The following is a 27500-nucleotide window of genomic DNA, read 5'->3' as shown; positions in this document are numbered from 1 at the left end:
CAACAACCGTCACCCGTTATGTCCTGGGTAAAGGAAGAAGAAGAAGAAGAAGAAGAAGAAGAAGCTTATCTGGCTTTTTCTGCAGGATTGTATTGCTTACATTGTGATGCTTGATATCTATGTGTGCTGTGTGTGTGTGTGTGTGTGTGTGTGTGTGTGTGTGTGTGTGTGTGTGTGTGTGTGTGTGTGTGGTTCTTTTGCTTAAAGTCTATCCACATTTGTGATTTTAGACGAAAATCCATCATCTCCCCCACCCCACCCATGCCTTGAATCATCACTACTTTCCCTGGACGTCTCTCCTTGATTAGCATCAAAAAGAAAAAAAAAGAAAAAGGAAAAAGAGAAAGAATATAATTAACGAAATAAAACAAACTAACTAGTCAACCAGTAGAATTACAACAAAGAGTCAGTTGGGCTCCAAATTAAACTCTGAACTATTTCAAACACATGTTGATGATCATATAAGACATTTCTAATGGAATCAGATGGAACTGCAGATGTTGTAAATGACATTGGTAAGTATGTTTTTAACTGTTCACGTTTATGGATGATATGCGTGTATGTCTGTCTGTCTGTCTGTCTGTGTGTGTGTGTGTGTGTGTGTGTGTGCGCGCGCGAGCGCGTGTGTGTGTGCGTGCGTGTGTGTGTGTGTGTGTGTGTGTGCGTGTGTGTGTGTGTGTGTGTGTGTGTGTGCGCGCATATATATCAGGACAACAGTAAATGTACAATGCCAGTACAAATAGGCGGCATCACACAAGTCGTCAAAAACATGTGACGAGCAACACGGCTCGTATTGTTTTCAGTTAACACCCAGATCAGGTATCCACATCGGATCGATTTATCATTTCCATTGTGGACAGTTTACTTCTTTCTTTGTCTTTCTTTTTCCTTTTGAGAGCAAGGTGATACGGTAAACGTATCTGGATAGAAAAGCCCATCAAAGCAAACAAAAGGGACTCGTTTTTTTTGTTTTTTTTACCTACCGTAAGCATTCCCAGCAGTAAGCTGATATTTGGATTCGGCTGTTGTTGTTTTTCCAACAACAGGGATGAAACTGAACTAAACCTGCGAGCGGGTATCCATTTCCTATGTTGAAAACACACAAAACAACTAAACTCTCTCTCTCTCTCTCCCTCTCTCTCTTTCTGTATCACACACACACGCGCACGCACACAGAAAGACAGACGCACATACACACACACACACACAAGCACGCACGCACGCACGAACTCACATCATGTAAACACAACAGACTCATATTCACACACACACACGAGTGCGCGCGCACACACGCATACACACATACACACGCGCGCGCAAGCACACACACACACACACACACACACACACACAAACTCATGATTATATTCACACGCACACACATACACAAAACGCACAAACACAAACCAAAAATCACTATCCCTCTCTCTCAAATACAGAGAGAGAGAAAGCGAGAGAGAGACACAATGACAATGACAAAGTTTTTAATGTGCATTCAGCATTACAATGCCCTTCAAAAGGGGAGAGAGAGAGAGAGACAGAGAGACAGATATACAGAGAGAGAATCTGACAGACAGACAGACAGAACAGACAGACATAACCAAAAACAGAAACATAGCAATCCGGCGATGGTCTGACGACAGTGGTGAATAATGCACAAGCCTGAATCTGTTCTGAACTGTCGTCCATCTCCCTGGAGGGTGAAGCATTCATTCCGTTGTTTGCGGCGAAGAAGAAAAGGTTTAAGTTGAAAAGAAAATGCTAATATATGTGTGTATGTATATATATACATACATATATATATATATATATATATATATATATATATATAAGCAGCGAATAAGATAGAAAGACACCCGGACCAATACAACAAGAGGAAGACAGTGACATTAAGGGATAAAATGTGGTAGAAGGCGATAGTGTCGGCGATGATGATGACGACGTCGACGAAGAAGAAGAAGAGAAGCAGAAGAAGAGCAAGAACGAGAACAGAAAATAGAAGATTGAGTAGCAGAAGCAGAAGACGAAGAAGGGAAAGGAAAAAAAAAAAAACCCAGAAAGAATGGGAGACGGGAAAAATAAACGAGTGTCTAAAACAAATGACAAAGCGAATATGCGCGCGCGCACGCGTGCACACACACACACACACACACACACACACACACGCTCTCTCTCTCTCTCTCTCACAAGTACACATCCACACACACACGCGCGCCCGTGCGCGCACAGGATAAGGACCGGTAGGAGGAGGATGAAGAAGAGGGAAGCAGAGGTACATGGAAGAAACAGCAAAACATAAAAGTGAAAACCCAAGAGAACATCTTGACACTTGGAAACATTCTGTCACTGGCGAAATATTTCGTACGACAAACTGGGCAGGGCGAAAGGTACGTTAAGTTTTTGAGGACATGCATTTTGTCAAGAAACACTTCCATAAACAATGTGTGTGTGTGTGTGTGTGTGTGTGTGTGTGTGTGTGTGTGTGTGTGTGTGTGTGTGTGTGTGTGTGTGTGTGCGTGTGTGTTTCTCTCTCTCTCTCTCTCTACACACACACACACACACACACACACACACACTCATATATATATATATATATATATATATATATATTTATCGTTATCGTGCTCTCTCTCTCTCTCTCTCTCTCTCTCTCTCTGGCTATTGCCTTGATCAATGGAGCATTAAACCCTCTGCACCGCTATATTCCGCTCCTTCACAGAACTTTTTCTTGATCTGTTTCTTCCTTTTTTCTTTTCTTTTTTTGTTATTGTTGATAAAGCAAATGCACCACACTGAAGTCAGAAAGAAAACTTCTGACGCACCTGCACAGAATGATCAACCTATATATCGGTGCCAAATGGCCAACTGATGTCCATACTTGTTGTTCTTGTTCTTGTCCAACCGACCGCACAGGGCCATATCAGGACTGTCAAACCAAACAAATGCTCAACCGCATTTTTTTTCCCTCAAGGCCTGACTAAGCGCGTTGGGTTACGCTGCTGGTCAGGCATCTGCTTGGCAGATGTGGTGTAGCGTATATGGATTTGTCCGAACGCAGTGACGCCTCCTTGAGCTACTGAAACTGAAACTGAAACTCAACCGCGTCAACACAAAACTGTCACGTCTGCAACCCCACCCCTCACCCCCACGCCCCCAAAACAACAACTACAACAAGAGCAACAACAACAAAAAAAAGAACACACACACTAAGACAAACCCACAAAACACAGTTCATGACAGAGTATCCCAGCCATTTAGCTCCTTATGGCAAATAAGACAAGGCCACCCTGAGAACGCCAGCCATTCCGCTTAATTTATCATCTCCTGATTACAAAAAATTGTAAAAAGGAAAAAACAACAACAACAACAATACTTCAAAGCCAAACAAAAAATACATAAAAGGCCATTCAGGCAAATAACACTGCAGAATGGGCAGCTAGTGCCCATCCCAGTGTTTGCATCTCACTACCTAATCGCCAGAGCAAAACAGCACAGACAGTACATCACAGACTGCGGAAAAAAAGAAAAAAAAAGGTGTCAAGGCTTGCTTGAAAAAAAGAAAGGGGAATGGACTGGAAAGGCAGAAAAAGGAGACAACATTGAAGGAAGAAAAAGGGCAGAAACAAAGAGAGCAATAGAAACGAGGAAATTTCTGGCACAGTTTTCCATAAGGCGGGGATGTTATTTATACTGAAAACCCCCCGGCATCACGGGGGAGTGTGCACATTTAGCATGTTCTGTTCGCTCACTTCCACAAAAGTACTGCACAGGATGGCCCTCCTTAACCCTCATGCGCTCTGGAACTTCCGAGCTACGTTTTACCCCAGGTCTCCACAAGCGGAGACTCTCCAGATCAAGAGTAATTAGCGCTAATTATTAATCAGCCGACGAACCACTGCGGCATTGTGGATTCATGCGATGAAACTCGCGTGTACGTCTCGCTTTCTGATGTCTATTTTCATGCACTGAAGGCTGAACCCTTAGAGGAAATAAAAAGTGCCACGTGCATTAATCACCTGCAGGCGAAGCCGTGTACAAATGTCAGCATACAGTAAAAACGAATGACAGGATTTCCCCTTGGAACGCAATGAAAACAGACAGGACTTCACCCCTTTTCAGACAGCCAGGACCCCCCACCTCCACCACACCCTTTCTCTGAACGCCAGAAGAACAGCCAGGACTTCACCCCCTTAGAAGTTCATTCTTGATTTGACAGCCATGGCACCCACTTTGAAAAGCCAGATGGACCTCACACTCGAGCAGACACCCCGGACTATCCACTCCCTCGAACAACAAAACCTTCACCGAACCAAGACCCATGCCACGAACAACTGGACCTTTCGGCTTTTGTCAGTCCGTCGACAAACTCCACTCGACTAAAGTGAATCTAAACTACAGTACAAAACTAGAGATGACAAAACTATAATAATCTGTGAGTCGACCTGTGACACCGTTCTCCTTAACGCTCCATCAGCCAGTTATCATTACTTGTGCTTCACGCTTTTATCACTACTGAATCTGGAACCGAAAATTCGCTCGTCTCCTTGATAACAGTGGAGTGATGGCCTAGAGGTAACGTGTCCGCCTAGGAAGCGAGAGAATCTGAGCGCGCTGGTTCGAATCACGGTTCAGTCGCCGATATTTTCTCCCCCTCCAATAAACCTTGAGTGGTGGTCTGGATGCTAGCCATTCGGATGAGACGATAAACCAAGGTCCCGTGTGCAGCATGCACTTAGCGCATGTAAAAGAACCCACGGGAACAAAAGGGTTGTTCCTGGCAAAATTCTGTAGAAAAATCCATTTCGCTAGGAAAAACAAATAAAACTGCACGCAGGAAAAAATACAAACAAGATAGGCAAGGCCTTCAAGACTCACTTGTGATACACTTTTTTTTTTTTTTTTTTTAAATCCAAGCTTTTTATGTATTGAGTATAATTTCAAACTGTAATGTTTAAGATGAGAAAGATCAGTGTAAAGCAAATTAAGTCCCCTAGCATTAATTACAGAGTAATTTCCCTTTTTTACTATCTGCACCAAAACGTTTGCAAAATAAATAAAACTTCCATGCTTAGCAAAAGAAGTTCCTGTTTGAACAAAAATGATAATAATGACTGCTCTTGTTGTTGGGTCAGAATATCAGATCAAAGTGCCAAGTTTAGAGAATACAAAAAATATAAATATAACAGTAAATGCAGTTTGCATATAATTAGGCTTCATTTTTTTGGTGCCCATCCCAGAGGTGCAATATTGTTTTAAACAAGATGACTGGAAAGAACTGAATTTTTCCTATTTTTATGCCTAATTTGGTGTCAACTGACAAAGTATTTGCAGAGAAAATGTCAATGGTAAAGTTTACCACGGACACACAAACACACACACACACACACACACACACACACACAACCGAACACCGGGTTAAAACATAGACTCACTTTGATTACACAAGTGAGTAAAAAAAAAAAAAAAATAATAAAAAAGGGGGTGGCGCTGTAGTGTAGCGACGCGCTCTCCCTGGGGACAGCAGCCCGAATTTCACACAGAGAAATAATAGAAACTGCAATGCCACGGACTCCATATTTAATACTCAACGCCAAACCACTGCCATTCGTTTTTTTCCATTCCCACTCTCTTCCTACTAACCGAAATAGCAACACTGCATTACTGAAATCTCCCCCCCCCTTAATTGTTAACATTAGTCTGGATAGCGCCCACGATGTTGCACTGAAAGAATGTATGAAGTTTATTTATCACATAAACAGAAACAAAACCAACAGAAATTTTGGTGAAAATGCAAAAGACGGTACGGTTACGAGGGTGAGAAGACAGAGACCCTTTTTTCCGGGGAAAACATACAGAGAACAGCTACCAGTTGATTGTGAAAACATTTGCTTGTAACATCAGGTCAAAGTTCCGGTTGAATTGAAAGATACTGTTTGACAAACAGATAAATGGGAATGCGTATGGGCTTCCGTGATAAATCTTCTCCTTATAGCCTTTCATAAAAGAAAAAAAAAGCCGTTAAATTTGTATGACACTGAACTCGGTATGTTAAGAAACAGCCCAGCTGATTATCTTTTTGGTGTTAATATTGTTCATATTAATTTGTGAGTGGTTGTATCATAAACTAATCTAATTCATTTATTCATTCGTTCGTTTTTTCCCCACCTTTTTATCATTTATCTATTTCACGTATCTATCTATCATTCATCATTTATTCATTTCATTTTGTACACATTCCATTATATAATATCACTACACAACGCGAATACTCTTCACACACACACACACACACACACAAATCCTGTATGGGAAGCATCTTTCATACTTTTTTGTCCCTTTCCTTTTTCCTTCTTGTCTTTCTTCTTTTAAGGACACAGATACCTCTTTTTCTAGCAGTTTAGTATCTTGACGGACATAACCGTGGAACACAAAAAGGAAAGTACTAATCCACGTGCAATTTCTCTCATACCCCATATGTTTCGAACTGAATACAGCGTGACCCATACTGTTAGACTATTCTGTATCCTTTATTGATCCTCAATCACCCATCCCTTAACCCCATGCCCATCTACCCATCCCCCACACAAAAAGAAGAAAAATCGTTTAAAATGTAGCAGCCTGGATTATTTTTAGACTTAAAAGAATGCAAGAGAAAGCCGAAGTACCTTCGGGCTAAGACTTAAAGGAGTGACCTTTACAGAGTGGCTCAATCAAGCCTTTGCTGTGTCTGAAATTTGACAAGCACACAACTTTATGAGAAAGAGAGAGAGGCGGGGGAGAGTTGAGAGAAAGGGGTGGAGAGAGAGAGAGAGATGTTGGAGACGGAGGAAGAAGGAAAGGAGAGAGAGAGAGAGAGAGAGAGAGAGAGAGAGAGAGAGAGAGAGAGCACAGCTCTGGCCTTCCCTATCTCATATTTACATCTAGGTCAACCAACCGGCCAATCAAACAACAACAAAAACAACAGTAAAAAGAAGAAAAGAAAACCACCTAAAAATGAAAATAGATTACTGTAACAACGAGAACGAACGAGAGAGATGGATTGGAGAGGCGGAAAGAAAAATCAAACGAAAATGATTAGGGGGACAGGGTTTCATTTTCTGCCGCTAACTCGCTATTCTCTACTTCATTTTCCCCCCTCCCTGCTGTGCTATTGATAGCACTAAAAGTCGATAATGCCAGTAGACAGACTAAACCGCCTGGCATTTCATAGGCACCATACGTCGTGGACATTTTTGTTGTTGATTTTTTTGGTGGACAAGACGCCTTGTACAGAGCTTATCGGTGTAAAATTACAGCACACAGACGATATAAATTATCTATGTATTCAGTCATATTAGTGATGCCACATTCATACTATGAATCAGGCAGTGTACGTTCTTCGTGTTCTAAGTTTACCAATGTTAACACTTTTAAACAACACATCGTTGAACTGCATTTTCACGGCAATAACGAAAGCGTTGCACACACCATGGTAACCAGAACGCTGACAGTATCGCAGCAAAAACAAGAGAGAGAGAGAGAGAGAGAGAGAGAGAGAGAGAGAGAGAATTGTAAGAGTCGGTTCTTGACACGGCTTTCTTGTCACGTCAAAGTAAAAGCCAAATAAGTTAAAGTGCAATTACACTCCTAATTAGAATACCTCCTTGTCAATCTTTGCCTTCAATCCGAGCACCTCTCTCTCTCTCTCTCTCTCTCTCTCTCTCTCTCTCTCTTCGTTCCGGCTTGAAGTAAGATTTTGTCGTGTAATATCGTTGTCTTACCGTATAGTGCTGATGGTTCTCTCAACCGCCACCACCCCTCTTCACTCTCTCCGTTGTCGGTTATAAGCAGGATTTTATTGTATAATGTCGTTATCGTACCATATTGATCTCTCTCTCTCTCTCTCTCTGTCTCTCTCTCTCTGCGTGTGTATGTCTCTGTCTCTCTCTGAGGTGTTATCGATCAGGCGGGAGTGCAGACCAAGTTATGATTTCCCTGACCAACCCTCATCTGTCTTCTCGCGCAAACAATCACAGAGTATTTTCGGAGCGACTCTTTCGGGACTGGGCAAAAGGAAACGGAACCTAACACCCGGTGCGACTGAAATAAGTAACTCCCCCCCCCCTTCCTTTCCCGCAAATGGCAAAACGGCATACATCCGAAAAGTGCAGGGCTTTCAACAACCGATGGAGTCAGCGTACAAACTTTGAGTTGAACACTTCGTGTGGGTTTTGGGCGTGCGGTTCAAGGGCTGCTTTTTTGGCCTCTCTGCTGTATGAAGTCAGTATATCAGTATACTGGCTGTGATTTGAAGACCTCCTCGTAAGGAAGGTGGCAGAATGGATAAGACGCTTATCTGCTAATACAGTTCGTGAGGTTCTGTGTTTGAATCCTGGTCTCGCCCATCCTCCCAAGTTTGACTGGAAGATCAAACTGAGCGTCAGTCATTCGGATGAGGCAGTTAACGTAGGTCTCGTGTGCAGCAAGCACTTGGCGAACTGATAAAGAACCCATGGGAACAAAAGAGTTTGTCCTCTGGCAGATTCTGTAGGACAAATCCACTCTGGTTGGTGCGCGCGCACACACACACACACACACACACACACACACACACACACACACACACACACACATATATATATATATATATATATATACAGAGAAAGAGAGCAAGACAGATAAATAGACAGACAGATAGATAGATAGATAGATAGACAGATAGATAGACAGATAGGTGCACGCAAGGCCTGACCAGCGTTCTGGGTTATGCTGCTGGTCAAACATCAGCCTAGCAGATGTGGTTGAGGTGATATACCGCGATATAGTTTATACTGTACTATACGACGGATGCCCAGTAAGGAATTTGAAACTGAAATCAGTCACAAGAAGACCACGAATAAAACCTCGCATCAACAGAATGACGCCAGATGTGGGGCAAGTGGCCGGATAAGTTATGTATGATAGTCAGTCGTGTTCGACTAAGACTGTCAGGACAACGGAGGAGGCAACTGCTGTCCCGACCATCTTGGATAGAATTTTTACTATAGTGGAGCGTCTCTCGCCCAAGTTGCATACACGCTCTCTCGGCCAAGAGGGTTTTAGGACAGTCAGCGTTGGGATGGTTCCCAAAGGCCAACTAGCCTCCAAGGCTGCAGCACTACGAGCCAGTGCAATCTTGCCTACTAGTTTGAGTCAGTCCTTCACGAAAGACTAAGGCGCGTACTGACTAATCCAGACACTTACAGTCAAGCTGTAATTCAGACGTGGCACCTTCTCAAATGCTTTCACAGAATCAGATTTACGTACAGTTTGTCTTGTTTTATCTATCAATTTCCCGGTTTTAAACGAGGCATGACTGCATAGTAATTACATCTCCTTCTGCTTCATGTTATTCATCTTTTTAAACCCCCCTCCCCTCCATACCCTCTTCTCTCTCTTCTTCTTTTTCTAAAAATATGGGTATACTTACTCGGTCGGAGAATTTAATATTTCAAGAGAGGAACCAGTATCACATAGATACACTGCTTGCAAGCTGCCTCTGGTCTTGTGATCCAGATGAACACCGGATAACACGAAATAATCTCCGGTGAAAATTATTCGAGCAATGCTCCCCAACGATCAGAGTAAACCAGAACTTGTAGTAAACCCTTTCGGAAGGCTATGATTCTTCTTTGGAGAGTAAAAACGAAAAGGTGCAACCCACAAGTGCCATCAGTTCATTTCTGATTTGATCGTCGTTGGTACGACAGTGACACCTCCGAAATTTACTCTGATGGGCTAAGAAAATGAAAGAGGGTAATCCAAACCCACAGGGAAAAAATACTACCATGCGAACGAAATGAAGGGAGGTCCAAACCAAGGAAGTCCTGCCATAAGGAAGAAGAATTTTGCAAGGGAAGGAGGAGCCCGTAATCCAACTGAAGTACCGGCCAATTCTTGGAGTGATGCGCGCTACGTCAATACGTAGTTAGGCTCTGCCCGCCTCGCCATCATAATCGCCGCAGAAGGGTTTCCAGCCGTTCCCCATGGGCCTCCCCTCTCCTTACGCTTCCCTGGGCCCTGGGTTCTCTTTCAATAGCCATTCATCCTGAAAGGTCATTGATCTGGACCCTTCTTCTGGCTCCTGGACTGCTGCTAAGGGGGTGACCCTGACAGGGCCCAGGTCAGGTGGAGGACTCTCAAACTGCTGTCCTCCATCCTTTTATACTCCTAGAGATAATGAGAAGCCCTGCCTTTTGTTGCTTTGTTGACGTTTTGGTGCGAGACAGTTTATACATGGGTAAAAATGAAAGGAAGCGGTCCTAACCACCAAAACAATTTACTCTCATGGGTGAAACTGGAAGAGAGACAGTCCAAAAACATTAGAAAATGGTCCCCAATAGCTAGAAATAATAACAAAAGGAAGTGGTCCAAATCACTGGAGACTGACACTTGATGGGTGAAAACGAACAGTAGTCCAAAGTACCAAGTCTTGAAGCGACAGTCCATGTGGCTATGCGGTTGGTCTTCGCCAGCCTCGCCTATAATCATAACAGACAGGTAAGCTTTTCCAGCTGTTCCCCATCATCTCCCTGTCTGCCCCTCTCTCCTCTTCTCGCTGGTTCTGGTCTCCGTGACTCACTTCACGAGCCATCCGCCCTGACAGGTCATTGATCCGGAACCCTCTTTTTTTTTCTTTTTTTAAATTAACTGACTTCTCAAATGACATTCTCAACAAAAATAACAACAAAAACCAAACAAAAAACACCAAAACAACTCCCCCCCCCCCGCCCACACACACACTCAACACATACAAGGCCGCGAAACACTCTTCTGCCTCCAGAGCTGCTCCTTGAGCAGACCACGCAGGTCAGCCCCAAGTCAGTGTGGAGGACTGACTTCTATCCTCCTTCCCTCCCATCCGGAGTTGATAACATTCTCCCTTGTTTTGGTTCACTTCTGGGACACAGGGTTTTTTCTCTCTAATGGGTAAACAAGATAGGAAGCAGTTAAAACCAGCGAAAATTTCCTCCATTAAGAAAGGAAGCGAGGTTATCCACTGGTACAGTAAAGCATTACCTGTTAAAAATCATAGATTGAACAGAACTACCAGCAAGTTCATACCAAAAGGTAAAAAAAGAAAACGAAAAATTTGAGAAAAAAAATCCAATGGGTAAAACCTGAATGGAGAACGTCCAAACCTTTTTTTCTGCGAGTTAAAAAAAAGAAAAAAAAAGGAGGGGTGGAGGAAGAAAATGATCACCACCACCGGGAATCCACTCGCAAGGGAGAGAACTTGACAAGGGAAGAGGGGTAGCCTCATAACTAACTGAAGAGCCAGCCACTTCTTTGGAGCAACGGGCGGTACGTTAAAAGCGTCAGCTTCTGCCCGCCTCGATGCCATAACCGCCGCCGGGAGGTTTTCCAACTGTTCCCCTCCCCTGCCCTGCCCTGCCCTGCGCCCTCATCCTCTCCCTCCCTGACGCACTAGCGCTGCCTCCGGCCCGGGGCTCACTTCAATAGCAATTCACCCCGATAGGTCATTGATCTGGAGCCCTCTTCTGGCTCCGGGGCTGATGTTTGGGAAGACCGCTAGAGCCTGACCGGGTCAGTGTAGAGGACTCTCTGGTTGCCATGTCCTCCCCCCCCCTCCCCGTCCTCCCTCCCTCTCTCCGTTCATAACAAGCTCTGATTGTTTTGGGTTTTTTTTCCCCTGGACGATAACTGCTATTCTTATAACCCGTACCGTTCACAAACGCACTTTCACGTGGTTTTAAATTGCTGGTGTATACGCTGTTCGTAAGTGTAGTTGTTATAATTATTATGGTTCCGAATCTCAGTATCCAAGCAATTTTTAGTTCCAGTTGTCAGGATTTTTTTTATATATTGTTTTTATTCTTTACTCCTTTGGAGAGAGAGAGAGAGAGAGAGAGAGACAGACAGACAGACAGACAGAGAGAGACAGAGAGAGAGAAGAGACAGAGAGAAAAGATGAGACGAGACGAGATGAGACAATCATTCAGCACAGGCCTTCTGTTGAAGATCCAAATGCAAATGTAAATGAAAGTGTGTGAGATTGATAGAGAGATACATAGATAGATAGGCAGACAGAGAGAGAGCGAGAGAGAGAGAGAGAGAGAGAGAGAGAGAGAGAGAGAGAGAGAGAGAGTGAGAGAGAGAGAGAGGCAGGTAGTCAGACATACAAAAGAGGGAAGAGTGACAGAAAGAGAGAGGCAGACAGACAGACACACACGCGCGCGCGCGCGCGCCCGCACGCGCAACGCACACACACACACACACACACATACACGCTTGATACAGTCACCAAAAGGAGCCTGAATAACTGCCACCTCACATCATCGTTACCCCAGTAAAAAAAAAGAAAAAAAAAGGTTATTAAGTCACAGTGACCCTGGGCAGACAGACTGCAGTGGTTTCAGACAACACACACACACACACACACACACACACACACACACACAAGCGAGCACACACAAACACACACACGCACGCTCACAAATACAAAAGCAGGGTGCTATGCGAGGATGCAATGTGCCTGGGTGTGAGTTCGTTCGTCCAAACACCAAACACGTGGGAACACGATGGAATGCAGTGGTTCCACTTTATTTGCACAGTGGACAGCATGTAGCAAGTCACACAACAAAACATCCTGCAATCAATAAAGAGAAAACAACTATTTTCCATGCGTACCATGAGGTGGGGGAGAGAGGTGAATAGGACTTAATTTCATGCACAGCATGTAATGAAAATTGTAAGAGCCAAACGAAACTACAGGACTACAAATCCTGATGCCAAACATTACTGAAAGCAAAGGCATCATTTGAGATTTAAAAAAAAGAAAAAAAAAGAAAGACTTTGTGACTGACCACCACTGATTAAATTGGTCTTCATGAAGAAAACCAACCACCAACCAAATTCCTGAAAATAACCCCTCAAGAGGTGTTTCCCACTCCAATAAGTGGAAGGATATTAAAACTGTCAGCAAAATCTCTTTCTTCATGTCAGGGAAAAGCTCTCTTTGAGAAACAGTATTCCTCTAATGGCCTATTCATTAACAGACCATCGGATTAAATGTACTATAATCCTATCAGAAGGTCACACAGAAACTCATTCAGCACCATGCTCTGAGCCAGTTCCCCAAGAACTGAAAGAAAGAAATGTCATCATGATAACATGTTCAACAATGGCGTCAGTTCAGCCTTGTACATATAAAAAATATGAAACTTCCAAAAAATAACTAAACATGACCATATGTAAAAAGATACTTAAAAAACTCGAAAAAAAACACACCACCTGAGCAGTTTGCTCAAATGTTTATCTGACACAGTGACAGTGACACACTCCAAGATGAGCAACTTGAAAACCTCACTTGGCTCACCAAGCAAAACATCAGTGAACTGTCTTCAAAAAAGATCAAGGGGAGTGACTCTGTTTTATTCCAAATACTTTATCTTTTCTTTAGAGGTTTAGTAAAACTGGAATTGTGCACTCTAACAATATGAGGCTATGCACATTTATAAAATATAGTAATAATTTCTTAATAGCTATTTTTATTCATTTATGTTATTCTTCATTACTAGTTTGTTTGTTTTTTCTTTTTTTTTCTCTCTCCAACAGTCTCTCAGTTTCACTTCACTACACAAACACACTCACAAACACACAAGCGCACACGCTCACACACACACGTGCACCTACACACACACACACACACACACACACACACACACACACACACACACACACACACGATACTCGGATAGAAATTGAGAGAGTAAAGGGAGACGGGAAGAAGAAGAAGAAGAAAAAGAAGAAAAAGAAGAAGAAGAAAAAGAAGAAGAAAGTGGGAGACAGAGAGGAAAGGACAGAGAAAGAAGAGGGGAAGGGAACATACGGAAGTGGGACACACCGGATGGAGAAATAGAGGAGACAGAGAGGGAGGGAAGGACGGCTATCACACACACTCACTAATGTTGTTGTTTGTTTTTTTAATCACAAAGGTCAAGACCTGCTTGAAGAAGGTTGTATAATAAAACATCATACTTATACTAGAGCGAGAGAGAGAGAGAGAGAGAGAGAGAGAGAGAGAGAGAGAGAGTGAGTGAGAGAGAGAGAGGGGGGAAGAAGAGAGAAGAGAAGAGAAAGGGAGAGAGAGAAGAGAAAAGAGAGAGAGAAAGAGAGGAAGAGAGAGGTGAGAGAAAAGAGAAGAGAAAGAGAGAAAGAAAAAGAGAGAGATAAAGAGAGAGAGGGAGATGAAAACAGAGATACCGAAAGAAAGAAAGAAGAAAAAAACAGAGAGAGAGAGTGAGAGAGAGATAGACAGACAGATAGAAAGGCAGACAGAGACAGAGAGACAGAGAGACAGTGACAGAGAAGCAGCCGGACTGAGTGGTGAAGAGAGACATGAGTTCAGTAAGCGACAAAGGGACGCAGGTAACGACTGAGCTTTCGCATCGGATGAAAACACGAACAAACATAAGAACCGACAACAAACAATTTTCACCCAGTCATCTGTCACGCAATGCTGTGAAGAATGTGCAGTCTAGGATCGCTCCTACCCCCAGTGTCTTCCATAAACGGAATTCTCCGCTCAGTTAAAATGAAATGAGCGTTCACGCCCATACCTACGGGCAACTCCAATACCCATGATACAAAGAGCAGGGAAGAAAGCAATCAACACAACGCTGCGAAGATATTTTCTTCTTCTTATGATAATACAACAACAACAACGACAACAATAGTATAGTAGTAGTAGTAGTAGTAGTAGTAGTAGTAGTAACAACAACAACAATAATAATAAACAATAACAATAATAATGAAAACGCCAGAATCATCAGAGCAATAATGATGATGACAATGATTACGATAAAACCGTTATCATCATCACCATCAGGACTCCTCATAAAGACTGACATCAACAACAACAACAAATAATAATAATAATAATAATAATAATAATAATAATAATAATATCATTACATTATTCTCTGCTCAATAATAAAAATAATAATTCTCTGCTCAATTTTGGTCCTTGGATATTACTGGGGGCTAGGGGGAGGGAGGGGGTAATTCACACAACTTTAAGCACTTTGTGCACATAAATGCCAACGCTGTGCTCGGTCAACCATGCTGAGAGATGCGCACACACCCAATAATAACCTGATGGAGGTCAGTAGAGGAGCGATCCCCCACCAGACCCTACCTCCATCCCTACCCCTCACCACAGCGACGCTGCCCCCGCCCCGGCTCCGTGTCACTGTGACCCAGATCGGCAGGATTATTTGGGGAAAAAAATCAAAATTAGAACGTTAGCTTCTGATTGAAAAGGGGAGGTAGAGGAGACACATGGACACGCATAAAGACCAGCTGTCGTTAAGAGAGACAGAGACGTGTGTGTGTGTGTGTGTGTGTGTGTGTGTGTGTGTGTTGAGGTGTGTGTGTGTGTGTGTGTCTGTGTGTTTGTGTGTGTGTGTCGAGGTGTGTGTGTGTGTGTGTGTGTGTGTGTGTCGAGGGGTGTGTGTGTGTGTGTGTGTGTGTGTGTGTGTGTGTGTGTGTGTGCGCGCGCGCGCGCGCGCGTCTGCTCTGTGTCTGACTGACGTGTTCTCGTGCAGCGCTTTGAGAAGTTTGAAAGCGCTATATAAATGTACTATGACGATAACGATGACAATGACGACGACGACGATGACGATGACGATGATTACTGGGCCTAATATCAATGACGACAGAGGCGACGACGACTAGAAATGTGAAATGGAAGCAACCGAAATGGCGGGACAGGCCAGACCACCAGACCACCGTTAAAAGAGAGGTCTATCATTCACGCGCTTTTTGTGGCCGCACCGATGCTATTAATATACACAAGGGATTGTCATTCTCTCCCTGCGACCTTTCGCGGACGGGTCAGAAACATGACAGGTGCATGGTGGCAGGCGCTTCGTGCTGGTTATGTATGGTTTATCTGATGATGCGGCTCAGGGTGGAGATGTATTGTTGTCACGAAGCCAGACAGAATCCAGGTGGCTGGGGGCGGTGAAAAAAAAGGGACAGACTATGTGTTTCCAACTTCTCTAGAGATCTGTCTGTCTGTCTGTCTGTCTGTCTGTCTCTCTCAGGGACATGTTGTCTGAAACTTGAATCTTTTTTCTTTCTTCTTATTTATATATAGAGAGGGCGGGATTCTTCGTGGTCGTGAGCATTTGAAGAACACAATACAGCTTAGAAACGTGATCAAGATAAATGCACAACACGGAAGGTATCAGCTACATATTTGCAATGGCGACCCTTTCAGCCGCAAAAAAAAAGAAGAAAAAAAGTGTATGTATGTTTTCCCAGAGAACTGAAATCGTCTCTGTTTTCAAACGAGTATAAACGAACCAATCTCCAAGACCGTATGACTGTAACTGATCCACAAACAACGCAGACATCAGAATAGAACATGTGATTTTCTTCATCGCGTGCAAAATCATCACACCCGCACTCTGTCTCCTGGTAAACAATACACAGGCAAAAACAAACAAACAAACAAACACAAAACGTGACAGCTACTGCCGACACTTCTGTCATTCTTTCTCGGATGACTGTTCCCTCTCTTTGAACCTCCCTAGTGATAACAGTATCAGCAGTTCAAGGAGGCGTCACTGCGTTCGGACAAATCCATATACGCTACACCACATCTGCCAAGCAGATGCCTGACCAGCAGCGTGACCCAACGCGCTTAGTCAGGCCTTGGGAAAAAAAGAAAAAAGAAGAAAAAGTAAATGAATCTTTAAAAAAAAAAGAAAAAAAGAGAGAAAAAAAGAAAACGATACTACTACTACTAACAAAAATAAGTAAAATAAAAGGTCAATAATGATAATAAATCAGCAAATAAGCAAATAAATGTAAAACATGCAGAAACACACACACACACACACACACACACACACAACACACACATACAAGAACATGCATAACATATGCAACAAACATGCAGTTTCACAGATATGACAGCACAAATACACGTAAAAGTACACGAGCCCCGACACACACACACAGACACTCACACACACAAATTACCATGCACCCCCCCCCTCCCGCACCCCCCTCTCCTCCACACACTCATTCCTAGGCTACGTAACACATACACATACACATGCACACGCACACACACACACACACACACAATCACCTATACAAGCACACACACACATACGCCCATACCCCCCCCCACACACACACACACATATACAAATATATATATGCACACCCGCACGTTCCATTATTCCGTTGCTCCCACAATACAGGCATGCACCTCATCCTCTTCACACACACGCACACACACACACACACACACACACACACACACACACACACACACACACACACACGCACAAAGAGCTCTCCTGACACATATGTATACCTACACACACACACACACACACACACACACACACACACACACACAGAGGCTGCCACTGACTGGCCACAAGAAGGGTGGGAAAAGATCTCTGATGCCAGGAACGCGGCGTCTAGGTTGTTGCTCAGTCTACTGTATTTGGAAAAGCCAACAGAGACTCTCTACCGTTTTGAAGAAAATTGCGCAATGTTGGTTTGGAAATGATGCCAATATTCGTTTGATTTGCAAAGCATCGTGCTCTACCTTTCATGCTAGACATACGGCCGCTCATTCTCTCTATCTTTATTTCTTTGAGGCGATCGATGTTGTGATGGCCTTGTTCCTGTTCTTTCTGGTATTCTTTGACTTTTCTGAGGATTTCCGATTTTTCTAGATGTATGCCGATCGTTGTTGTTGGATTATCAGCAAGTCTGTCAGCTCGCTCATTTCCCTTAACACCTGCATGTCCCGGGCAGTATGACCATGTAAGCTTTTGAATCTGAAAGTTGCGCACTGCCTCATGCCACTCTGGGCTTCCCATTCCACTTTCAATTTTCTGTATGAGGTTCATTGAGTCCGTTAGAATCATGGCATGTTGGTTTCCTGGCATACTGATAGATGATAGCCACTGGAGAGCAAGTGTCACAGCTTCAATTTCATCGTTAGGCTGGAGGTTTTGACTTTGTAGGCAGCATTCTCTTCCCCAATTGTTTTTCCATTTTGTTTCGCAGTGAATCCCCAACCGGATTGGTCTTTGGTGACTGAGCCATCTGTGTATATGATGATGTCCTCTTCTTTATTGTTTTCTTCTATGAGTAGCTTCACTTCTGCATCAGTTTTGCCCTCTGGCCATTCCTGACAATATCTTCCCAGAGAGGGTGAAATGGCTGTGTTGAATAGCTGACTGAGGTTTTGGGGGTTTTCCTCCCATTCTTTTGTTTCTTTCAGGTCTTGTACTCGGCATACTAGCTGGATTGTGTCATCTGCTTGCCCCATCCATGATCTTCATCATCCCAGACGGTTGTCTTTTGGTTCCTTAACTGCACCATGCAGTGGGTTCTGAGGGTTTTCTAATGCTCTGAAGTATGTCTTAACCTGTTCTAATTTGATTCTGGCCTGCATTGAAGGAAGGTCAAGCAGGTATCGCATGGTTTCCGTAGGCGTGTCTTATGATGTTCCAAAGATCAGCCTCATTGCTTCATTTTGAACTATTTCTAGTTTTAGGAGGTATTGTTAGCTCAAGTACGTAGTCGATTACACTGAGAACGAGTGATTGATATAGCAGGAAGAGGTGGCGTTGTTCGATATCTTTGGTTGCCATTGTCTTTAAGACTGAAAGACCGTTTTGCATTTGAGAACAGTATTTTCCATATGTTTTTGGAAGATCAGCATCCTGTCGAAGTGTATGCCTAGGTAGAGTAGGCATTCGGTTTTCTCGATCTGAATTCCGTCGAATGACACAGGTGGTGGTGATTTGCACGCGGTTTTGTTGTTGAGGGTGCACAGCAACGTTTGGGCTTTCGCTGGAATGATGGAAGATCCTGTGTCCTTGCACCACTGAGCAATATTGTTCAGTTGTTTCTGGACGGCTTTAGTTCTTGCTGGATGTCAACTAAGAGACCAAGCGAAGAAGATGGCGCTGGACATGACAGATCCTTAAAATGCCACCAGATACACCTCCTGTCTAGTCATTCGCTGTTACGCCACGAGGAAAAAGAGACCAAGACAGACAGGGCGCAGAGCAGTTGAAAAACCACGGAAAGAGAAAGCTAATTACCTGCGAGAAGCTAGCCAAGAAAGCTACAATATAACAAATAATAAATGCACTTCCCGGAATATACATACCTTCGCTCGCACATCACACAGAAAAAGGGTGTGAGTAAAACCAAGGATAACATAGCGCCTAACTGCTGAGAAACAACTGAAAGTTGATGGACACGAGGTTTTCCTCTCTTCATATATCTTGTTTTACGCCGTAACTCCCCGCTTCAATTTCACGCATGCAGCAAGGTCCACATACGATAACCACTCTATACGATCACTGGCTGCCTCACTGCTATGTTGCAGTTACCGAAGTAAATGGGGTTCTTTTTCTTTTCTTTTTTTCCAGTCACAGTGGCTGCAGAAAGATGAGGAGAGATACAGAAAGAGAAGAACATCGGGGCGGGGGTGGGGGTGCAGGGAACGACAGAGCGTCACAGGGGCAGAACGAGAGAGAGAGAGAGAGAGAGAGAGAGAGGGTGAGAGATGGTGAGCATTACAATGACCTGTGCTTTCCAAACAGATAAAACACATGCAAGATATCAATCTTTTGACCTGTAAAGAAATTCCATATATCGGTTGTCTCGAAAAAAACAAACCCAAAACTCACAAAATATGTTCCCATTCTATCGAAACCAACGCAAGAACATGAAATAAGTCAACAGCCACAGAGACTATCGCCCAGTCGCTTCATCATAAATAATCATTATCATTTCTCTTTGACCCCATAACCTTTGTGACGCATGTTCATTCAGTCTCTCTCCACATCACCAAACCTTGACTCGGGCATAAAAGCCATTCACAGTAACTGTCTTGTGGTATCGACCAGCTTCCTGTACTGAGATCGAGCGGTGTGTGTGTGTGTGTGTGTGTGTGTGTGTGTGTGTGTGTGTGTGTGTGTGTGTGTGTGTGTGTGTGTGTGTGTGTGTGTGCGTGTGCGTGCGTGTGTGTGTGTGTGTGTGTGTGTGTGTGTGTGTGTGACTTAACTCCCAATCTCCATGTTATGTGAATCTTCCCGTCGGGCATAACGCATTAAAGCATATAATTTTATTGAGCCTCCCCGTTCTTGTGCGTTCGGTCAGTGATATTCCTTACTGATTGAGTTAATAAAATATCAGCTTAAGGCGTGACACCCGCTGTCGTTATATGACCTGTGGTGACAGCCTTCACAGGAACGGGAGGAGCAGAAAGGAAGTTTCCCAAACACCACACACACACACACACACACATACACACACACACACACACACACACACACACACACACATACATTCAACACATTGTTATGGTAGCGAGTCTGCTCCTGTTTATTTTAGACATCTTTGTATTTGATATCGCAGAGATTACAGCAACGGCTGCAGAACATGCTGACAGCTATTGGCAGACCAATTCATCCGTAATCCCGCACTGCAAAGCCAGCGCCTAAGCTGACGACCAGCGCAGGACTCAAAAGCATGAAGACATTGTTTTGAATGTCCATTGCATATTGTTTAATGTTATACAAATGTTGCGCTTTGTGGTCGTGCTTATGGATTAAATCAGAACGAAGATTATGAAACAACGTAAATGCGAGTTAATTCAATGTGTTAACTCTCTCTCTCTCTCTCTCTCTCTCTCTCTCTCTCTCTCTCTCTCTCTCTCTTATGTACAACAGGTTTTAATTTTGTGTGGTAACAACAAGGCGTTGGTGTTATGAAAGGATTTCTTATCATTTTCAAGCAAAGACTTAAAAGATATGTTCATTCAAGAATGGTCGGGTACTATTAGTAACAGAGAGATATTCATGCTACAGATCATTTAAAGTTCTTTGAAAAAGAAAAATGCATAAAAAATGCTGTTGAATATTGTTTCTGTGGGGCGTTGTCTCAGGCCAGATTTAATGTACTTTCTTTGAATAATAATATTAACAGGTACACCGAAAATGCTGTTTTAAAACATTGTTCTCTTTGTCAAGGTGAGCTAGAAGAAGATGAATACCGTTTATTGTTTATTTCTTATTTGTATGATGAATTACGGACAACATTTCTTCAAGACCTTATAAATATCTCGCTTAGTAATCTTCTTCGATCAAACAACGAGCAGAGAAATTGTCAAGAATCAAAATTTATTTTACATGCGATCAGAGGGAGAAACCATCTAATCAGACATAAGTAAAATGTCAGGTCTATGAACAGCATGATATTGTGTGATGCTATTCATTATAATACCTCTACCCATGCCCCCTCCCCCACCCCCAGTCCCCTGGTTTTGAATTGTGGTCCATGGCCAGAATTCAGTAACTCTCTCTCTCTCTCTCGGTTTGGAGTAATCAAAAATGACGACTAGCTCGGCTGCCAAAAAAAAAAGTGATCTCACCCGATTGGATACCTTTACAACTTTCATAGGAACGAAAATTAACCGAGCCTCAAAAGATCACTGGCTGTATAGTATGTAAGCGATCCACCTGTGTAGGTCTCAAAATAGAAGTGTTCAATTTCTTTCCATCACGCCACGTACAACGTATATGCTTCCCACTCCCACCTCCTGAACCGTGGAGGCCAGCAGTGCGAGGACAGCAGCAGCTGTCGAGACCTTTCCAGTCACTCTTCCACCACACGGCTATTGACATCACGCCCGCCCACTCCTTTCTTTCTAGCAGCATCTGATTCTTAATCGTCTTTATGGGAGCTAGCTACTTACTCTTTCCCCCACCCCTCCCCCGCGTCCTCTTGGCACCTGCAGCCCCACCCTGATTCCATACAGTGATACAAAGCCAGAGATAAACCGTAAATGATATCAATCATAGGTTACTACTTGCGGCCTTCCTGTCCTGTCGCTGTTACTAAGGGAGACAGATTTTTCTGTCTGTTTCGCTGGCAGAGAGAGAGAGAGGAAAGAGATGTAGACAGACAGATAGATAAGGGAGACAGATTTTTCTGTTTCGCTGGCTCCTAGCACAGAGAGAGGAAAGAGATGTAGACAGACAGACAGATAGACAGAGCGGAGACGGAGAAAAGACACACAGAGAGAACAAAAACAACAACAATAATAATGATGATGGTGATAATGATGGTAATGATGATGATGGCAGTGCCGACGACGATGATGATGATGATGATGATGACGACGACACAATAATAACAATAATCAAACCACCAAAAAGAAGACAATAATAACTGATAAAAATCATTATGCTGAATATATTGATACTTACACATTGCATATCCCAGGTAGAAGACCAAGACTGAGGGCTTCACAAACAAAACAGTCATTTGCACAGCGTGCTGCCTACCTGGGTATAGCCGACAGAGACCTGCCTTTGGCGCTCATCATTCGTTTCTTGTGTCATTCAGTCAGGTTTCACACACACACACACACACACACACACACACATACACACACACACACACACACACACACACACACACACACACACACGTACACACACACGTTTTACGCTCATGACAGGATGTTTGTTTTTTTAATTTTTTTTAACCCCGCCATGTAGGAAGCCATACTCGGGGGTGTGCATGATGGGTATTTTCTTGTTTCCATACACTACCGAACGCTGACATAAGATTACAGGACTTTCAAAGTGACGTATTTGATCTGCTGCATGCGTAATACGCAAAGAAGGTTCAGGCATAAGCATGTCTGCACATATGTTGACCTGGGAGATCAGAAAAATCTCCACCCTTTATCCACCAGGTGAGCTGAAACCGGGGATCGAGCTCAGAAAACTCGATCGAGAATCCAGTGTTCTAACCTTGCGACCACAGGTCCCGTCGATTAATAACTGATAATTATCATAATAACAATCACCAATCAATGACAAAAAATGATGAGGATGAAGATGCGACGACGATGTCGAAAAGTGATACCAACAACAGGAAGAGATGCACCAGAAAGTGGTAAGGATGGGACACTACCATCACAACTAAAGAAGCAGCAGCAACACCACCACCACCACTACAACTACCACCACCACTACAACCACCACCACCACCACTACAACAACCACCACCACCACTACAACCACCACCACCACCATTACAACCACCACCATCACTACCAGCTTTATAGAGCCATTCCCAACAGACGGTTTATCACAAACACGCTACCTTTTCTTTTTATTCATTTATTTTCTTTAGCACTGGTGGCGATGATAGCCATGTTGAAGGTTGTGGTTATTCATTCATGTGACTGGTCTAAAGATGACAGGCTTGGGGTGGAAGGCGTGATGTGTGTTTTGTCCGGGTTGGTGCGAGGCAGGATGGGGGGGGGGTTATTGTTGTCATGACGCTACACAGAGAAGCCTGGAGAGAGAGAGAGAGAGAGAGAGAGAGAGAGGGGGGGGGAAGAGAGAGAGAGAATGTAGAAAATATCATTTCTGATGTCGGGAAGACTTCTAACAAAGGGACTTTGGTGATTTAGTTCTCTAGCTTTCAAAACCTGCGTACACGTGGGTTAGGGAGGCGCCGAGGCAGAATCGGTTCAGCGTTGTACTTTCTGATCAAGTGTTCACCAGTGATCAGGGTTCGAGGCCCCACTTGGCCAAAGTGCTGTGTCCTTGGGAATGGCACTTTACTTTGATTCTCCTCACTCCGCCCCGATGTGAATGGGTACCTGACATAGATTTGGGGAAGGTGGAAGGAGACTGGACTGGGCCCCCGCCTTCCTATGACGATCACTAGACACAGTGGATATCAATTCGTTGCTCCCATGGTCATAAAAGGCTGCGAGATCTTTAACCCTTTTTCTTTAAATGTGAAGGTTGGCTTGAGTTCGCAGTTTGTAGACCGATGTACACATACTGACATTTTTCTGCGTTTAAATATCAACAGGATCTCTCTCTCTCTCTCTCTCTCTCTCTCTCTCTCTCTCGTACATACTCGTACATTATACATGTATTAAGTATTAAGTATAACTACATTTATATGCGTACATGTTTGTGTGTCTCTTAGAACAACGGCAGATGTGTAAGTCGGCCAAAGTGCCAATATCTTCACTGTTGGAAAATAAAGATTCATTCATTCATTCATTCATTCATTCATTCATTCATTCTCTCTCTCTCTCTCTCTCTCTCTCTCTCTCCTCTCAATGAGTCACTCACACACGCACACACATATACAAAAGCCCGCACTCACATGAAATGCACGCATAAATAAATCTTTGTGCTCATAGTCCAGCCGAATGTGCACACACACACACACACACACACACACACACATGATGTTCAAAGAGTACAACATGACACTCAGCAATCTGTTAACATCTATAGCTGAACCGTGTGCGTTCTATTTACATTGCAGTTGGTGTTGCAACCTCATCTCTTTTCGCCATTCCCTTTTTCATTTTGAGTGCATGGATCTGGGTGCGTCCAAATCACCGTGTTGTGAACATACAACAACTTCACAAGAAGAACATACTTCACATACGCGTACGTGGGCACACAAACACACACACTCACACCTGGCACACAGACACACACACACACACACACACACACACACACACACACACACACACACACATGGCACACAGAGAGAGAGAGAGAGAGAGAGAGAGAGAGAGAGAGAGATCCTGTGCTCAGACATGTAAGTTAGTCAACCAAATCTGTTTCTTAATCTTAAAAAATAAGCAGTTTGGGTACGACGCAGATCTGTTTGGGAGTCTGTGCGAGTTTTAGCGCACTTGAAACATTTTTGAACAAAGTAATGACTCTCTCTAAAGTCATGTTAAAAAAGAAGAAGAAAAAACAACAAATAACAAACAAGCGAAGAAAAAACACCTTAAACGTTCGGCAAACGAGATGCCACTGTTTTGTTTTCTAAATGTACTCTTGTTTCAACAGAATGTCACAGATAAAATCTACGATTAATTTTTTTTTTTTTAATTTGCAATTTCGGGTCCACCCCGCCTCCACCTCAACCAGAAAAGGTTGAATATGCTTTAACCCTCTCAAAGCTAAAATGATTAACCCCTTGACTACTGCAGACGAGTATGTTGTGACTTCAATGAAATAAGATTCAGCTTACAGCTTAGTCATCATTTTCATGTAGACTTTTCTTTTCTACTTCCAGCTGCATTACTTTTCCTCATCTAAATGAATCACACCACTTATCAGAACATAGAAAGTAGCGACTGCATTTTTTTTTTATGCCACAATGCTCTCATTCCACTAAGGTTCAACAATCATGGAGTTATAAAAAGCTTTACAGACAGGTGCGTGGCGTCCTTGTGAAGACACTGATACAACAAAACACCAAGAGTGCTCGCTAAACTGGGTACCGACACGCATACATAGAAAATAACAAAACAGACAACAATGAATAAAAAAAACAACAACCCCGCAACAGCAAACAAGGGACAAATTTACACAACAGTCAGCTCAGAAGAAGCGGGCTTAAGTCCTGTTTTAGCATCCTGATTTACTGCACCTATTTTATCAGCAATTTTTGTGCGTGTATAAAACGATATGATACTATAAGTAGTTGTAACAAATTTTCAGTGGATTTAATCTCTTATTCTGTATGTTATTTTACTGAATTTTGATGCTGATTCAGTCATTAAACTAACGTGCCACAAACGTGCTTCACCCCACAAACCATGGAAATGTAACTAATAGATGCGATAATTTAAGATGCTAAAATAGGACATAACGAGAAGAAAGCAGTGTCTGTCATACCAGGTCGACCTACCTCCCAGAGCAGCTTGAAGTCTTTGAGTTCCACCCGTATGAGTTCTGTGGTGTCCTTGGTGATGACGGTGACGCTGTGAGGCTTGCCGGTCAGTATGCCTTCCCCGAACGATGTGCCAGGCCCCACCATGCACAGCATCACTCCGTCCTGGGGACACACACACACACACACACACACACACACATACGCGCGCGCGCACACACACACACACACACACACACACATACGCGCGCGCGCACACACACACACACACACACACACAGAGGGTAACTGAATGTCAACAGATTGAAGTTTGCACTCTTAAAGAAACTTGAGTATCAGTACATAAATTTCTGGAGAAAGCAGAAAAACGAAAATAAATCTAAGTTAAAATTCTACAATAATGTTTCGAAAGAATACAGACTTGAACCGTATTTGATCTATTCAAGAAAAACTGAGCACAGAACCGCCATGTGCAAACTTCGCACAAGCGCACACGATCTCCAAATAGAAAGAGGCAGATACACAGGCACAGTAAAACATGCAAGAAAATGCAAAACATGTGGTGTATTAGAAGATGAAAATCATTTTCTAGACAAATGTATTAGATATGAATGCTTACGAAAATTCATATGTGAATGTTTCAAAGAACACGTCACGTTTTAATTAGAACACCTTACATTTAGTTTAGTTTTTTCTTTTTCTTCTTTTCTTGTTTTTGTTTTTTTGTTGTTGCCCTTTATTGTTGTGTCTATAAACCATTCACACGGTTTTCATGACACATGAATATGATTCTGATTCTGATGATTCTGATCCACACACACACACACACACACACACACACACACACACACACATCGCACTGACACACACGCTGTGGCTGTGCGAAGGGGCACGTTTATGTTGTGTGTGTGTGTGTGTGTGTGTGTGTGTGTGTGTGTGTGTGTGTGTGTGTGTGTGTGTGTGTGTGACAGACAGACAGACAGACAAACAGACAGAGACAGAAATACAGAGACACAGAGAGACAGAGAGACAGAGAGAGAGACAAAGAATGTGACTGAATAATGTCGAGTGGATGTTTGAGCTTAATACAGATAACATACAATCAAGGGCATTCAATACAAGTAAAATCTAGCAAACGTAATTCTGACACAGAAAGAAACATACTACTATAGCGTATTTTATGTTTAGAATCTTAAAGGAATACTTGGTGAAAATGGAACATGTTTAAAGGTATGAAAACAGTCATGAACAAGCTCATTTTGAGCTCCATGTCACTAGAGATTCATAATTATCAGAGTACCAATGTTTCAGACTAATCGTATAATTCTGAACTCTGGTAATGAAAAAAATCACTATCAATATCTTCATCATCAGCATCATCTTAATTAAGTTACCATCACCATTACGATCACAAAGAGAAACGCTCACCTGAACGAGCAGAAAGGAGGAAAACACGTGTACACACACAGACGCGTTCAAAGAAAGAGACATACACGTATACACGACCTTCTTTCCGCCCCCAAACAAACACACACAGGGGCCGTGCATTCTACCCCTCATACCAAACCCCCTCCAACACACAGAAAGACGCTTTCAGCCTCCATACCGCCCGCACAGACCTGCCAAGTTAACAGCAAGAAGTCTCCTACACCTTCTTCAAACTGAACAAACACCTCACAAAGCTTCTTTCTTGTACTGTTTGCGTTGAATTTCTAAACATCTCTCAT

General features: G+C 43.1%; 1 protein-coding gene across 7 annotated transcripts in view; it reads right to left on the bottom strand.

Moving 5' to 3' along the window:
- The window catches only part of LOC143302174 (rap guanine nucleotide exchange factor 4-like), a 213202-nt gene that overhangs the window by 111177 nt on the left and 74525 nt on the right, over nucleotides 1-27500 (bottom strand). For 6 of the 7 annotated variants that reach the window (XM_076616725.1, XM_076616750.1, XM_076616717.1 and 3 more), the window contains exon 5: nucleotides 25792-25938. In XM_076616725.1, coding sequence (XP_076472840.1) covers nucleotides 25792-25938 — 147 coding nt within the window. Of the gene's footprint in view, nucleotides 1-25791; nucleotides 25939-27201 lie in introns of all 7 variants that reach the window. The other variant, XM_076616764.1, reaches the window with a different exon arrangement.

Source organism: Babylonia areolata, chromosome 2 (assembly GCF_041734735.1).
Source record: "Babylonia areolata isolate BAREFJ2019XMU chromosome 2, ASM4173473v1, whole genome shotgun sequence".
NCBI classification, from domain to species: Eukaryota; Metazoa; Mollusca; class Gastropoda; order Neogastropoda; family Buccinidae; genus Babylonia; species Babylonia areolata.
This window is presented reverse-complemented; position numbering and strand designations above follow the sequence as displayed.